This window comes from Meles meles, chromosome X (genome assembly GCF_922984935.1).
Source record: "Meles meles chromosome X, mMelMel3.1 paternal haplotype, whole genome shotgun sequence".
Classification (NCBI taxonomy): domain Eukaryota; kingdom Metazoa; phylum Chordata; class Mammalia; order Carnivora; family Mustelidae; genus Meles; species Meles meles.
The window spans coordinates 86,490,821-86,507,846 of NC_060087.1; the positions used below are offsets into that span (position 1 = coordinate 86,490,821).

The 17,026-nt window shown below is 43.1% G+C and overlaps 1 protein-coding gene across 1 annotated transcript; it reads right to left on the minus strand.

The window, feature by feature from the left end:
• Positions 1-1,411: 1,411 nt before the first annotated feature.
• Positions 1,412-9,126, minus strand: LOC123934956 (histone H2B-like). The gene is made up of 3 exons (XM_045995242.1): positions 8,738-9,126; positions 7,131-7,136; positions 1,412-1,631 (listed from the first exon to the last, which is right to left on the minus strand). Exons 1-3 carry the CDS (start codon positions 9,124-9,126, stop codon positions 1,412-1,414), a joined length of 615 nt encoding a protein of 204 aa, XP_045851198.1.
• Positions 9,127-17,026: the final 7,900 nt, after the last annotated feature.

The following is a 17,026-nucleotide window of genomic DNA, read 5'->3' on the forward strand; positions in this document are numbered from 1 at the left end:
AAGAGCCTGTATAGATTTAGTTGATCTGATTGCACTGCAAAAGAGTAAATATCGAAAACAGCTTTGTCTTGGAAAATATTACGCTGTTAAAAATAAAGAGGAACCTCCCACCCCTCAAAATTAATAAATAAAATAAACAGGAACCTTAGTGGACTCTAAGCAAATGCAACCTGAAGTCAGGCATGGCTTTTTTTTTTAACTCACTGACATATTTGCAGTGTCTATTCCAGACATACAGTAGATACCGAGAATTTCATTGAGTGAATGAATGAGCCATATTTTCAATCTTTAGGTAATAAGAATGGTGGGAGTGGGGGGGACGAGATTAAGAAGATGACTAATTTAAATGAGAGGTGGTAAGAAGTAACGTAATACACTTTTCTTAAGCACCAGGAAAATTATTTCAATTGTATGGCTTTTCTCCCCATTTTCTTATGGGCCTTGGTGGAAGAGTGTGGATCTCCTGCTTTCAAGCACCGATCTTGCACTTACAAGGTTTGTGACTCTGTGCCCTCTGGACCTGAGTTTCTTCTGTGATAAACTAGGTATAATAGCGTTGTTGTAAACGCCAGATAAAACAGTACCTGTCAAAGTCCTCTGTAAACTAAAAAATATTGTATAGGGCTAGGGTGATATTATCACAAATATGACAGTACTGCTTTCTCTGCTATTGAAATAAAAAACCTGATAAAGAAAACAAAACAAACAAACAAACAAAAAATAAACAAAGGGGAACTGCCAAAGCTCTTATGTCAATAATATCTGCCAATATTTACTGCACAAAACATTAAGACAGAAGTTTTCATAAATTTATTGCAGAATCCATTTAAAAACTGTAGTAAGAACCATGATATCATGTTAACAGCATAAATTTCAAAAGCATATTGAAAATATTTTTCTCTATAAAGGCATAGAGGAGATTGACCTTGCCTCAGATATTTAATAATCTCTTTAATAACCCACCTAAGAGAGGTCAGATGGATTCTTATATCAGCTTCTGCACTTTATCTGTTGCCGGATCACCCATAAGGAAACTCTGGAAAATTCCCCACATGCTAATGAGAGAATGAGAAAGAAAAGGGTAACATCACTGTAACAAAAATAACCCCCACTGAGGCTGACCTGCAGAAATAACTAACAGAAATGAGTGTTTGGGAAAGCCAAGAAATGCGGCATGGTAGGAGAGCCCACAGCTGTCCAAGGAATAAAGTGCACTCCAGTACAGATTAAAGTAGTGCTGATCCTGTTTTGTTCAAAGTAAAAATGCTGTAAATATCCACAGAATGCCGCAGCAAGAACAAAAACTATAGAGTTTGTCCCGCTTTTTAAAGCTACAGGTTTTTCCCGCCAAGTAAGGTGGCTCTGAAAAGAGCCTTTGGTTTACGAGGTGGTCAGGTGGTCCGGAGGCAGCTCATTGGCGGAAGGTGTACCTGAGGATGGCTTTGGTGGCCTCAGACGCAGCGTACTTGCCAATCTCCCCGGGCAGCAGCAGGCGCACGGCTGTCTGGATCTCCCTGGAGGTGATGGTGGAGCGCTTGGTGGAGTGGGCCAGACGAGATGCCTCGTTGGCGATGCGCTCAAAGATGTCCTTGACGAACGAATCCAAGACGCTCACGGCCTTCTTCGAGAGGCTCAGGCCCTCGTGAACGTGCTTCAGAACCCTGGGGAAGTAGGTAGCGAAACTGTTGTGGGAGCAGCGGTGGTGGTGGTGGTGGTGGCGGCGGCGGCATTGGCCCCTTGGCGGCTTCTGCTTCGGGCTCTTCGGGTCAGCTTCTGTGGGCTCCTCCCCTGTGCCCAGGCTTTCCTCCCGAGAGGTCTCACAGCCAGGCTCCGCCATATGGGGCTCGCCTTTCCCACGCTTCAGAAGGAAGGACAATGGCGGCTGCAGAGCCGGGGTGGGGGTGGGGGGTGCTGGCTGGTTTATCGTCGCTGCGCTTCCCGACGTCACGGGCAACCTCCATACCTGATTGGACCAAATGCAAGGCAGGAAAGCGGGGCTCTATGCCAGGCCGTGTCACCTGTGGTTGCATACCCTTGAACGTGACATCACATCAGACAGTCAGAGAGGGAAATCCAGTGCCCTCTAAACTCCTTGGGACCTCGGTCAGAAAATCTTTCAAACATTCCATTTCATTGTGCATTTTGTCTGCTGGTTTTCAACCTCAAACAGTAACAGGTCTTAGAAGATTCATGTTTTTATTGGAGTACTTTATATTCCACGTCATTACCTTATTTCAGATAAGCAGTAAGCGGCATTGGATCAGGACGTGCTAGAAACCAGGATGCTCTGGAGACCCAGAGTCAACGTGTCCACCTCTATTCTGGAAAACGTTCCCTGGGTACTTGAAAACAATGTGTATTCTGCTGCTTTCGGATGGAATATTCTGAACATATCTCCTAAACCCATCTGGTCCAGTGGGTCATTCAAAGCCATTGGTCCCTTGTTGATTTTCTGTTTAGACCACCTGTCCATTGATGTAAGTCAGGCCTTAAGGTCCCCTACTACTATTGTATTATTATCGCTCAGTTCCTTTGTGCTTGTTATTCACTGTTTTTATGTATTTGGGTGCTCCCACGTTGGGTGTGTAAATATTTATAATTCTTATAGCTTCTTATTGGAGTATCCTCTTTATTATTATATAGTGTCCTTCTTTGTCTCTTGTTACAGTCTTTTTTTTTTTTTTTAATTCTGTTGTGTTAGTCACCATACAGCACACCATTGGATTTTGATGTTGCGTTCCTGATTCACTACTGCCATGTAACACCCAGGGCTCATCACAACACGTGGCCTCCTTCATACCCATCACTGGGTGCCCCCATCCCCAACCCCTCCTCCCCTCTAAAATCCTCAGATTGTTTTCCGGAGTCCACAGTCTCTCATGGTTCGTATCCCCCTCTGAATCCCCCCACCTTCATTTTTCCCTTCCTTCCTCTAATGTCCTCCGTGCTATTCCTTATGTTCCACGTATGACTGAGACCATTAAGGTCTAGTTTGTCCGATACAACGATTGCTACTCTGGCTTTATTTTGACATCCATGTGCATGATAGGTGTTGCTCCATCCCCTCACTTTCCAACCGTTGGTGTCTTTAGGCCTAAAATGAGTCTCTTGTAGGCAGCATATAGATGGGTCTTTTTTTTTTTTTTTTGATTCATTCTGTCACCCCATGTCTTTTGATTGGAGCATTTAGTCCGTTCACATTCAAAGTAATTATCGATAGATATGTATTTATCACCATTTTGTTACCTGTTCCATGGTTGTTTCTGAAGATTTTCTCTGATCTTTTCTTGTCTTTCTCTCTTTCATGGTTTGCTGATTTTCTTTAATGACATATTTGGGTCCCGTTCTCTTTATTCTTTGCCTGTTTATTGGTGGTTTTTGATTTGTGGTTGCCATTAAGTTTGTGTATAACCTTTTCTGCACATAGCAGTCTATATTAAGTTGATGGTCACTTAAGTTTGAACCCATTCTTGACTCCTCTCCTCCTCGTGTTTTAGGTACATGTTGTTACATTTTAGTTTTTATTTATTTTTATTTTCATTTTTCATAGTGAGGGAGAGAGTGGGGAGGGGAAGAGGGAGGAGGAGCGAGAGAATCTTTTTTTTTTAAGATTTTATTTATTTATTTGACAGGCAGAGATCACAAGTAGGCAGAGAGGCAGGCAGAGAGAGAGGAGGAAGCAGGCTCCCCTCAGAGCAGAGAGCCCGATGCGGGGCTCGATCCCAGGACCCTGAGATCATGACCTGAGCTGAAGGCAGAGGCCTTAACCCACTGAGAGACCCAGGCGCCCCTATGTTGTTACATTTTAAATCCTTGTATTTTGTGAATTCCTTTACTGACTTTTTACCAAAATATTCAATTTTTAGTGCTTTTGTGTTTTTTTTTTCCTACCTTGATACTGTCACTTTGGATCTCTCCTTTACACACAGAGTACCCTTTCCTACTTCTTGCAGGGCCGGTTTAGTGGTCACAAACTCCTTTAGTTTTGGTTTCTCTGGGAAACTCTCTATGTCTCCTTCAATTCTGAATTGCAGCCTTGCTGGATAGAGTCTTCCTGGCAGCAGATTCTTGCCTTTCAGCTCTCTGCATGTATCATGCCACTGCCTTCCGGCCTGCAAATTTTCTCTTGAAAAGTCTCCTGCTAGCCTTACGGGTTTTGGTTTTCCCTTGTAAATTACTGTCTTCTTTTGTCTTTCTGCTTTTCAAATTTTCCTTTCACCCTATTTCGCTGATTTAATTACAGTATGTCTTGGCGTGAGTCTACCTCTGTTGATTTTTGTGGCAGTTCTCTGTGCCGCCTGGATCTGGATGTTTGTTTCCTTCCCCAGTTTAGGGAAGTTTTCGGCTATTATTTCTCCATATAAGTTTTCTGCCTCCTTCTCTCTCTTCTTCTTCTTCTTCTGGGGCTGCTAAAATGTGAATGTTATTACATTTGATGGACTCACTAAGTACCCTAAGTCTACTATAGTTTTGCATAATTCTTTCTTACCTCTATTGTTTGGCTTGATTCCTTTCGATTACTCTGTCTTCTAGGTCACCAATTCATTCCTCTGCTTCTTCCATCCTGCTGTTCATTCGATCAAATGTGTTTCTCCTCTCGTTTATGGAGTCCTTTATCTCTGCTATGTTACCCCTTATCTCTGTGTTAAGGGTCTCACTCGTGTCTTCCACTCTTTTCTTAAGTTCAGTGAGTATCGTCACCGATCATTGCTTTAAATTCTCTATCAGAGATGTTACTTACATCTTTTTTGCTTAGATCTCTGGCCGTGGCCTGGTCCCGCTCTTTCATATGGGATAAAGTTCCCTGTCTCCTCATTTTGTCTGCTTCTCTCTATCTGTTCCTGCATGTTACGGAAGTCAGCTACGTCTTCTGCTCTTGAAAGTAGGGACTTTGTGAAGAGGTATTCCCAGAGTGCCCTGCGTGCTGTGTCCCATGTTGACCAGGACTTGGCACTTCAGGAGAGTATGCTATGCGTGCCGCTTATGCCCTGATCTTGTGTCTGAGTCGGTTTCCTTTCAGGGCAGTCATCTGTACTGACTCTCTGCCTGTTGTGGGCTGTGCTTGTTCTCTGTGCTGTTACCGGGACCCAGGGAGGCCCGTTCTGGGGACAGGGCAGGGGGCGGGGGGCGTGCCCACCAGGGAACTTGGGAGCAAAATTTGCATTGGGCTACTGGTCCTCTGCTGGATTCTCCCAAGTGCTGTGGTGGCTGGACCTGTGTGTGGGGTTGGCCAGGAGCATGAAGCTGGGTGTGTCTGGAGGCAATGGCTGGGTGCAGCTGGGCCCCACCCACAACAGTGGCTGTGGGTGCGCGGCTGGGGGAGGCAGCGCTGCTGGGCACGGTTCAGTGGCTGGGCAGGGAAGCAGCTGTGCACCGGGTGGCTGGGTGGGGCATGCACCGCTCTAACAAAATCTGCCCTGACGCCCCCAGGGCTGAGGCCAGCAGGCTTGGAGTGGGCAAGTCCTCAGGAGAACTGGTGGGCATGGCACTGTGCTAGCGGGTTAGGTAGCAAGTGTCTGTGCAGTGCACAGATGGCCTTTTGTTTATGCTGCGGGGCAGGGGAGGAAAATGGCACCTGCAGCTCCTTCCTGCTCAGAGAGGTCCTCCACCACGCTCCAAAATCAGTATGAACAGTTCTGTCTCCCGTTTGCCCTGGCATCGTGTAAACTGCCGTTTTTATGTTGCTTCTCCACATGGGCTGCTCTCTCTTTAAGGGTGGCGACCCAGCTGTCACTCTCCCTCTTGGTTTGCTCAGTGCTGAGACAGCTGACTTTCAGAGCTCCAGGCTCCAAGTCCCACTGGTTATACAAACTCATGGTATTCAGCCCCTCTAGTTCCCACAGCTGAACGGTATGGGTATTAGTCTCCTCCGTGTGAGTTCCCTGGTGCGAGGGCCCATTTCTCTGCCCTCCCCACATGTTCCTGCAGGCAGACTCTCTCCACATTTCTGACCTTCCTAAGCTTTCAGATGCAGCTTCCTCCCTATATTTAGCTGTGGGGTTCGTTCTTCCAGTCGTTGGATTGCCCTCTGGTTTATTTACTTGTTGTGGATGCTAACTAATTGTAAACGTGGGACAGGGTGAGTTCAGTCTCCTCCTACTCTGCCATCTTCCCAAGCTCCTCTGGATTCCCATTCTTAAAACGACTTTTTAAGTAAAACAATACGTATGAGACCAATGTGCATGAATAACTTTGAAAAACCACTGTAAGTCATGTGGACAGAAAGGGCATTTTGAACCGCAGCAACTAGCATGACGGAAATTAAGAGACTTTGTGAAACAGAATGTAATTTTTCTAAATGGTCCACAGGCCTTTCTCTGAAAAGCCATACGGCTCTGAAAAGAGCCCGTGGCTTCAAAAATTTAGTTCCCCAGGTAAATGGCAATTTCTAGGGACCACCCACAGGGATTTACTGGCCCTTCATTTTTTTTTTATTTTTTTTAAAGATTTTATTTATTTATTTGACAGAGAGAGAGATCACAAGTAGGCAGAGAGGCAGGCAGAGAGAGAGGAGGAAGCAGGCTCCCTGTGGAGCAGAGAGCCTGATGCGGGGCTCGATCCCAGAACCCTGAGATCATGACCTGAGCCGAAGGCAGCGGCTTAATCCACTGAGCCACCCAGGCGCCCCTGGCCCTTCATTTTACAGTAGCTTTCCTTGAATATTTGTGCAGCAAGCCTTCCATCCCTTTTCATATCCCTTTGGATTTATCTCTCTTCTGGTGGACTCAAGAAAAGGTTGGATTGCTGTATATTAGCTCGCATTTGTCTCACCATTTGGCTCAGAGTGACACCTTTCACAGGTTTCTACATTCAAGTCAAAGGTTATTTAGAATTTATTTATTTATTTTTTTAAAGATTTTATTTATTTATTTGACAGAGAGAGATCACAAGTAGACAGAGAGGCGGGCAGAGAGAGAGAGAGAGAGGGAAGCAGGCTCCCCGCCAAGCGGAGAGCCCGATGCAGGACTCGATCCCAGGACCCTGAGATCATGACCTGAGCCGAAGGCAGCGGCTTAACCCACTGAGCCACCCAGGCGCCCCTAGAATTTATTTTAATGTCCACATGGGATACATAGCAAACATGATGAAATAATGGGTTTTAGTGCAACTCGTAACAAATTTCAAAGCACCGAAACCTGCCCAACACCCCCACCCCACCAGTGTGTTCTCTCTTCACAGATATATAGGAAGCTCGAACTCAGTGAAATGCAAAGCACTCGGATAATCAACAACTACCGTGAAATTCAGCATGTACCTATAGGAAAATGAAACAAGAAGAAAGAAAGAAAGAAACAAACAAACAAACAAACAAAATGGAAGGAAGGAAGGAAGAAAGAAGAAGGCAGGCAGAAAGGAAGGAAGAAATGGAAAGACAAGGAAAGATAAGACAAGACAAGACAAGACAAGAAAAAGAAAAAGAAAAAGAGCAAACCCAAGCCTAGCCCAAGTTCCAAGAAGAAAAAACACAATGGGTATTAAAGGGCATTACCATTATCTTAAGTCCCCCTACCCATCCAATCACTTGAGGTAGAGGAAGGAGTCCTCTTAGTTCTTTTAATTGCCAAACAGCCTCCTCTTATTTTGATGCAAAGCAATAGGAACATGCCCCAATGTGACATGGGCATGTTTACCCTTCAACCACCCTGGTTCAAAGCAAGAGCTTCAGCAGAAGCCCACAGGAAGGCTGACACCACCACCACCTTACCCCTCTATCTCCAGGCGGTGCTCTGTGTCCCAGGAAGGCTGTTATTGGTTCAGCTCTTGTCACCCCACCACCCTTTGGGCCAATGGCTGTGGATCCTGTGCTGCCAGATGCTTATTGGCTGCTTCTAGCGGAGGCTGGGAAGCAGCTTCCAGCTGCTCTCATTGGAGGACCCCGTCATCCATGCATAATTACAGTTCAGGAAGACTTTTGTGTCAGAAGGGAAAGATGATAGAAGCAGGTTAAATTCGAACGAAGTAAAGTAGGCCTATCAGAAGGTCGGGAGCTTGAGTGGGCATGAGTCTAGATTGAGTTTTCTGCACGGTGTTTGGGTCCTCTTTTATATAATTAATGGAATTAGGTTGCGGGGATATGCTGAGGAGTGTGAGTGGGGTAAGTGTGAGTTCTGTATCCGCTACAGCCCTTCACTTGTTGCTCTATCAACACACTCAAAAAATCTCGATAGGACACTACTCTAGGCAAGTGGGTGAAGGAGGATACAATAGGCAAGTAAAATTACTGTGGACCCAGCTGTAACGATAAAGAGTGCTGAGGAGGGGCGCCTGGGTGGCTCAGTGGGTTGAAGCCTCTGCCTTCGGCTCAGGTCATGATCCCGGGGTCCTGGGATCGAGCCCCACATCGGGCTCTCTGCTCTGCAGGGAGCCTGCTTCCTCCTCTCTCTCTGCCTGCCTCTCTGCCTAGCTGTGGTTTCTCTCTCTCAAATAAATAAAATATTAAAAAAAAAGAGTGCTGAAGAGGCTGACCTGAAGGGACAGGCTGTTTAGAAAGTGACGAAATGTGATAGGGTCAAGGAAACTCCTAACAGACCGCACCACACACATATATTAAAGTGGACTTGCTCACGGTTCAAAGGGTTTTAAGAATGGTCAGAATGGCCCAGGCCGAAATGCCGGAGTAGGTGGCACTCTGGAGAGTTACAGGTCTTTCTGGGTCAAGTGAGGTGGCTCTGAAAAGAGCCTTTGGTTTGCGAGCTGGTCAGGCGGTCCAGAGGCAGCTCATTCGCGTCTCTTGAACCTGATGACAGCCTTGGTGGCCTCAGACACGGCATGCTTGCCAATTTCCTCGGGCAGCAGCAGGCGCACGGCTGTCTGGATCTCCCTGGAGGTGATGGTGGAGCGCTTGGTGGAGTGGGCCAGGCGAGACGCCTCGTCGGCGATGCGCTCGAAGATGTCCTTGACGAACGAATCCAAGACGCTCACGGCCTTCTTCGAGAGGCTCAGGCCCTCGTGAACGTGCTTCAGAACCCTGGGGAAGTAGGTGGCAAAACTGTCGGGGCAGCAGCCACTGCGGCGGCGTCTGCGGCGCTTTGGCTGCTCCTGCTTTGGACTCTTCGGGTCCGCTGCCCTGGGCTCCTCAGTGCCCAAGCTCTCCTCAGAAGAGGTCTCACAGCCAGGATCAGCCATGTGGGGCTCGCCTTCCCGACAGCTCAGAAGGAAGGGCTGGCAGCGGTTTGCTGGGCGCCGGCTCTTTTACAGTCGCTGCGTTTCCTGACGTCACCGGCAAGCCCTATCTGATTGGACAAAATGTAATCCCAGGAAGCCAGTCGCTGAGCCTGGTCTCCTCAGATCTGACGGCAGGCCCTGGAGCTTGACATCTCCTAGTCCGTGTGGGAATCATACATTCCATGTGATGATGTAGTTTACCTTCAGAGGTGGGGTCGCGATCTCCGGGTTATGAAATCCAGTACAATTTTCGGCTCTGCACTTAGTAAACTGTACCTTTACTTGGAATATTTGAAAAATTTTCTGGCGGCCATCACGAGAAATCTAGGGGCTGCCTGATTATCACATGGACTGAGGCGATGTCAATATGTCAAGCATCAGAAGTAAAGGTGTAGTTTACTTCAGATTTCCAATGTGAAACTTTTTTTTTTTCATTAAGGGAGTGAGAAAATAGGAAAGAAGGGGGAGTGGCGAGAGTGGCGAAGAGGAGGAAGAGATTCCCAAGCAGGCTCCAATCTCAGCACAGAGCCCAATATTGAGGGGATGTCAAGCTCAAGTGCCTGGAGACATAGCTGACATATGAAGACATAGCTGACTTCAGTTACATGCAGGAACAGATACAGAGATGCAGAAAAAATGGGGAGACAGAGAACTTTATCCCATATGAATGAACGGGACCAGGGAATGGCCAGAGATCTAAGGATAAGAGATGTAAGTAACATCTCTGATAGAGAATTTAAAGCAATGATTGTGGCGGATACTTACTGACCTTAAGAAAAGAGTGGAAGCCATGAGTGAGATCCTTAACACAGAGATAAGGAGTAACATAGGAGAGACAAAGGACTCTGTAAACTAGATGAGAAACACGTTTTGATGGAATGAACAGCAGGAATGAAGAAGCAGAGGAATAAATTGTTTTCAGAGTGCTGTGGTCTGAAAATATGCAGGGAATGATCGCAATCTTTTGGTACTTACTGAGACCTGATTTGTGACCCAAGATGTGATCTATTCTGGAGAATGTTCCATGTGCACTAGAGAATAATGTGTATTCTATTGTTTTGGAATGGAATGTTCTGAATATATCTGTGATGTCCATCTGGTTCAGTGTGTCACTTAAAGCCTTTATCTCCTTGTTGATCTTTTGCTTGGATGATCAGTCCTTTTCATTGAGGGGGGTTGTTAAAGTCTCCTACTATTGTTGTATTATTGTAAATGGGTTTCTTTGAATTTGTGATTAGTTGGTTTATGTAATTGGCTACTCCCATGTTAGGGGCATAGGTATTTAAAATTGTTAGACCTTCTTGTTGGACAGACCCTTTAAGTATGATACAGTATCCTTCCTCATCTCTTATTATAGTCTTCGGATTAAAATCTAATATGTCTGATATAAGTATTGCCACTCCACTTTTTTGATGTCCATTAGCATGTTAAATCATTTTCCACCCCTTCACTTTAAATCTGGAGGTGTCTTTGGGTCTAAAATGAGTCTCTTACAGACAGCATATCGATAGGTCTTTTTTTCTTTTTCTTTTTATCCAGTCTGATACCCTGTGTCTTTTGATTGGGGTATTTAGCCAATTTACATTCAGGGTAACTATCAAAAGATATGAATTTATTGCCATTGTATTGTCTGTAAGGTGACTGTTACTGTATATTGTCTCTGTTCCTTTCTGGTCTGTTACTTTTATGCTCTCTCTTTGCTTGGAGGACCCCTTTCAATATTTCCTACAGGGTTGGTTTGGTGTTTGTAAATTCCGTTAGTTTTTGTTTGTCCTGGAAGCTTTTTATCTCTCCTTCTACTTTCAGTGACAACCTAGCTGGATATAGTATTCTTGGCTGCATATTTTTCTCATTGAGTGCTCTGACTATATCATGCTAGTCCTATCTGGCCTGCCAGGTCTCTGCGGATAGGTTTGCTCCCAATCTAATATTTCTATCATTGTATGTTACAGACCTTGTCCTGAACTGCTTTCAGGATTTTCTCTTTGTCATTAAGACTTGTAAGTTTTACTATTAGATGACAGGGTGATGACCTATTTTTATTGCTTTTGAGGGGGGTTCTCTGTGCCTCCTGGATTTTGATGCTTGTTCCCTTTATCAAACTCGGGAAATTCTCTAATTTGCTCCAATATACCTTCTGCCCCCTCTTTCTTCTTCTTCTGGGATCCCAATTATTCTAATATTGTTTTGCCTTTTGGTGTCACTTATCTCTCAAATTCACCCCTTGTGGTCTTATAGTTGTTTATCTCTCATTTTCTCAGCTTCTTTATTCTCCATCTATTGGTCTTCTATATCGCTAATTCTCTCTTCTGCTTCTTTTATCCTAGCAGTAATGGCCTCCATATTTGATTACCCCTCATTAATAGTTTTTTTAAAATTTCAACTTGGTTAGATTTTAGTTCTTTTATTTCTCCAGAAAGGGACTTTACTTCTCCTGAAAGAGATTCTCTAGTATCTTTCATGCTTTTTTTGAGTCCAGCTAGCACCTTGATAATCATCATTCTGAACTCTAGATCTGACATCTTATTAATTTCCATATTGATTAGGTCCCTAGCCATCGGTAATGCCTCTTTTTCTTTTTTTTTTTTTTTTGAGGTGAGTTTTTCCACCTTGTCATTTTATCCAGATAAGAATAGATGAATGAGAGAACAAAATCCTAAAAGGGTCGCAATGACCCCAGAAAAATATACATTTACGAAATTTGAAGAGACCTGAAGCCACGATAGGGGGAAGAAAGGAAGGAAAAAAATGTATATGTATTAGCCTGGTGAATAGAACAGAACCACACACTTGATTTTGGGTGTATTTTGGTCTGTTAGAAGAAACTGCTGCCAAAATTTTAAAGAAAGAAAAACATATATATATATATATATATATATGTGTGTGTATATATATATATATATGTGTATATATATATATATGTATATATATATATATATACTAAAATAAGGGTAAACATGATGAAGTGGTGGAGTATGACTGTAAAGATGAACATTAAAAAAATATTCTAAAAAAAGAACTTGGTAAGATAAGAAATTGGTTGAAAGAAGAAAAAAAAATGGAAAGAATGAGAACAGGCTGTAGACTAGAACAAAGCCAAGTGCTAGATTTAAGGTATATTTTGATCTGTTAGAAGAAACTCTATCTCAAAATTTTAAAGAAAGAAAAACCTATATATATGCAAAAAATAAGGCAAAATACAAAGAAGGGATAGAATATCTATAACATTCCAAATTAAAAAAAAATTAAGAAGGTCTTTATAAGATAAAATAGTTAAATTTTGGAAAGAGGAAAAAATAAAAAAAAAGACTAAGAAAAAAAATTTTAAAAATTGGCATTGAGAAACTAAAGAATCATGGGGAAAAAACCCATGAATTCTATGTGCTGTATTCCTGTAGCTCTGAAGTTTCACAATTCTCATTGATTGGTGGACTTGGTCTTGGCTGAATGTTCTTGTTGATACTCTTGGGGAGGGGCCTGTTGCACTGATTCTCAAATGTCTTTGCCTGAGGCGGCATTGTGCTGCCCTTGCCAGGGGCCATGCTAAGCAATCTGCTCAGGTTTGCTCTTGGGAGCTTTTGTTTCCTGAACACTTTCCCTAGAGATTTGGAGGATGGGAATGAAGATGGCGGCCTCCCAATCTCTGGCCCATAGGAGCTGAGAGCTCCAGGCCTCACTCTTCAATATGCCCTCAGAAAAAAGCAGTCAAAAAAGCAGTCAAAACCTCCTGTCTCCCTGGTCTGTGGCCACACTCTGAGCTCACCCAGCCAATGACCAAGTGTTTCCGTCTCTGGTGCATGGTACCGTTTGGAGTCTCCAAACCCAGCTGATTCCTGCCACATGTTCCTGTGCCACTCCTCCTGGAGGAAGAAGTGGGAGATCTTCCGGATCTGCCACTTGTGGGGTCCCTGCTCGAAGAGCAGTGGCCTGTACCTTGTATCATGATTTAAGGTAACCCCGACCTGAGTGCCCACTGCTCAGCTCTGTCTCTGTAGCCAGCTTCCCCGCTCTGATACCGGGGAGCTCTGCCACACTCAGACACCTCTGGTCTTTTTGTGTACCCACGGGTCCTGAGGCCACATGTCCCCATGAGGGATCCACCTCCCACTTAGCCTCTGGAGCGATGTCTTTCAGTGGAGCAGACTTCTAAAAGTTCCAATTTTGTGCTCCATTGCTCTACTGCTTGGCAGGAGCTCCCCCCCACGCCGCCCCGCCCCACCCTGCCCCACAGTCTATCTTCCCATATGTCACTTCGGATTCATTTCTCTTCATGTCCTACCTTCCAGAAAGTGGTCGCTTTTCTGTTCCTAGAATTGCTGCTATTCTTCTCTTTGATCTCCTATTGAGTTTGTAGGTGTTCAGAATGGTTTGATAACTAGGTGAACTCCCGGGACCTCAGTGTACTACTCCTTTCCCATCTTGCTTCTCCTCCAAATTCTCCTTTTTCTGTTGACCTCTAGGGAAGATTTGTCTTCTGCTCCTTCTATGCCTTGTTCCCCCAATAAATTTTACCTACCAAAATTATATTCATCCTTTTTTTAAAGACTTTATTTATTCATTTGACAGACAGAGATCACAAGTAGGCAGAGAGGCAGACAGAGAGAGAGGAAGGGAAGCAGGCTCCCTGCTGAGCAGAGAGCCCAATGTGGGGCTCAATCCCAGGACCCTGAGATCATGACCTGAGCTGAAGGCAGAGGCTTTAACCCAATGAGCCACCCAGGTGCCCCAATTATATTCATCATTTAGTGCTCTTCTCAAATACCACTTTTTAAAAATAAATTTTTATTTTTATTTTATTGAGGTATTTAATTTTATTGACATTCAACATTATCTTAGTTTTAGGCATATAGATATATTGATTTGAAATTTGTACATGGTATGAAATGATCCTCACAATAAGTCTAGTTTACATCTCTCACCATACCTAGTTAGAGAACTTGTTTTTCTTGCGATAAGAAACTTTTAAGATTTATTCTCTTAACAACTTTCAAATATACAGTACAGCATTATTAACTATAGTCACCATGCTGTACATGACATTCCCAAGGACTTTATGTTTTTTAGAGTAGTTTTAGATTTACAACAAAATTGAGGGGAAGGTACAGAGATTTCTCATTTACCTCTGTTCCCCACACATACACTGCTTCGCGATTATCAACATTTCTCATGAAAATGGTATTTTTTTTGCAAAGGATAAACCTACATTGACAAGTCATAATCACCCAACGTCCATAGTTTCCTTAGGGTTCACTCTTGGTATTGTACACACTGTGTGTTTAAAAATATATAATGACATATGTCCATTATTATAATATCATACAGAGTGTTTTCACTGCCCTAAAATCTTCCCTAACCCTGTCTACCACTGATCTTTTTTTTTTTAAAGATTTTATTTATTTATTTGACAGAGAGAGAGAGAGATCCCAAGTAGTCAGAGAGGCAGGCAGAGAGAGAGGAGGAAGCAGGCTCCCCGCGGAGCAGAGAGCCCGATGTGGGGCTCGATCCCAGGACCCTGAGATCATGACCTGAGCCGAAGGCAGTGGCTTAATCCACTGAGCCACCCAGGCGCCCCAACCATTGATCTTTTTATTGTCTCCATAATTTTGCCTTTCCCAGAAAGTAGTATAGTTGGAATCATATAGTATGTAACCTTTTCAGGTGGGCTTCTTTCACTTAGTATTATGTATTTAAGATTTCATCCATGTCTTTTCATGGGTGGATAACTCATTTATGTTTAGTGCTAAATAATATTCCAATGTCTAGATATTACACAGTTTATTTATCCATTCACCTACTGAAGGACATCTGGGTTGCTTTTAAGTTCTGTTAAGTATGAATAAAACTGTTATAAACATCCACGTGAAGGTTTTTATGTAAACATTACATTTTAACTCCTTTGGGTAAATGTCAAGGAATGCTACTGCTGGACCATATGAGTATATTTAGTTTTATAAGAAATCACCAATTGTCTTCCAAAGTAGCTGTACCATTTTACGTTCCCAACAACAATGAATTTGAGTTCCTTTTGTTCTACACCTTTGTCAGCATTTGGTGTTGTCAGTGTTCCAGATTTCGGCCCTTCTAATACGTGTGTAGTGATATCTCATTGATCTTTTTAAATTTTTTTTATTTATTTGTCAGAGAGAAAGAGAGAGAGTGCACAAGCAGGGGGAGTGGCAGGCAGAGGGAGAAACAGACTCCCCACTGACCAAGGAGCCCATTGCAGACTCCATCCCAGGACCCTGAGATCGTGACCTGAGCTGAAGGCAGGCGCTTAACTGACTGAACCACCCAGGCATTCCATGATATCTCAATGTTGCTTTAATTTACATTTCCCTGATTGGAGAATCTTTTCATATGCTTATTTGCCATCATCCTATCTTCTTTATGAGGTGACTTTTAATGTATTTTTTAATGTGTTTTTTTTAATTAAAAATTTTTTAAAAATTTAAATTGGGTCATTTCTTTTTTTATTGATATCTAAAAAGTCATCACCATACCCAAGGCCATCTATGTTTTCTTCTATATGATCTTCTAGGAGTTTTATAGTTCTGTGATCTATTTAGATGTTGATCTATTTGTTTTGTTTCCTCTTTTGAAATTTCATTTACCTGATTTATTTTTTTCTAGAATTGCAGTGATGAAACTTTTTTTTTTTCAAATTGTCCCCTGAGTCCAGAAGACATCTCTCTTTGATAGTTTACTGAAAACATGGATTGTATTTTGCCCTGTGATAAAGGCTACCAGGGTCCTTGTGGTTGGCCACTTTAGGAAGTGGTCCTTTATCCCTTCTCCTTTCCTCTGCTAGACAAGAGCTTAAGTACAGAGGAAGGAGTAGTTTGGAAACCCACTTACTGATTGTAGTATACACCAATCCAGAGCATTTCTTCCCAGGTGTTGGTGGAAGATCATCATTGGGGAAGAGAGAACAGGATGGCAAAGGGTTTTTGCAGCATATTACTTCCTTAAACTTATTTTTTTGTGTGAGCTACAATTGACCTATAACATTGTGTGTACAATTTGTTGATTTGGTACATTTATATATTGCAATATGATTACCATCATAGTGTTAGCTAGCACCTCTATCATATCACATAATTATAATTATTTTTTATGGTGAGAAAATTATTCAGCTTGGAGGAAAAAAGAAATCCTGCCCTTTGTGATAATATGGATGGACCTTGAGATGAGGTGAGTCAGAAAAAGACAAAGACAAATACTGTATGATATCATTTATACATGGAATCTAAAAAAAGGTGAATTGTAAAACCAGCATAGAATGATGGTTTTCAGGGACTGGGGTGTGTGTGTGTGGAGGAATTGGGAAGATGTCTTTTAAGGGTACAAACTTGCAACTAGTAGATAAATTCTGGAGATCTAATATACAACATATTGATGATAGTCAGAAATACTTCATTACAAACTTCAAACTAAGAAATTAGATCTATGCCATTTGGGGTTAATTTTTGTGAGGGGTATTCAAGTATCACTTCTTCACATAGCCTTTTCAGAGTACCTTCTATCATGAAATGGATAGGACTTCATCCTCCTTAGAACCTACTGAACACTTGTTTTTTTTTTTCTTCTGTTATGGTTGGGGTGACCAAATAATTTATTTTTCAAACTGGGATGCTTTTCAGAGTGAAAGAGTATTCTACTTGCTCAGTTGATTGAACATCTGCCTTTGGCTTCATCATGATCCCAGAGTCCCAGGATTGAGCCCCACATTGGGCTCCCTGCTCAGCGGAGAGTATTCTTCTCCCTCTACCCCTCACCCCATTCATGCTATCTCTCTCTCTCTCTCTATCAAATAAAGCCTTAAAAAATTACATTGGGGGCACCTGGGTGGCTCAGTGGGTTG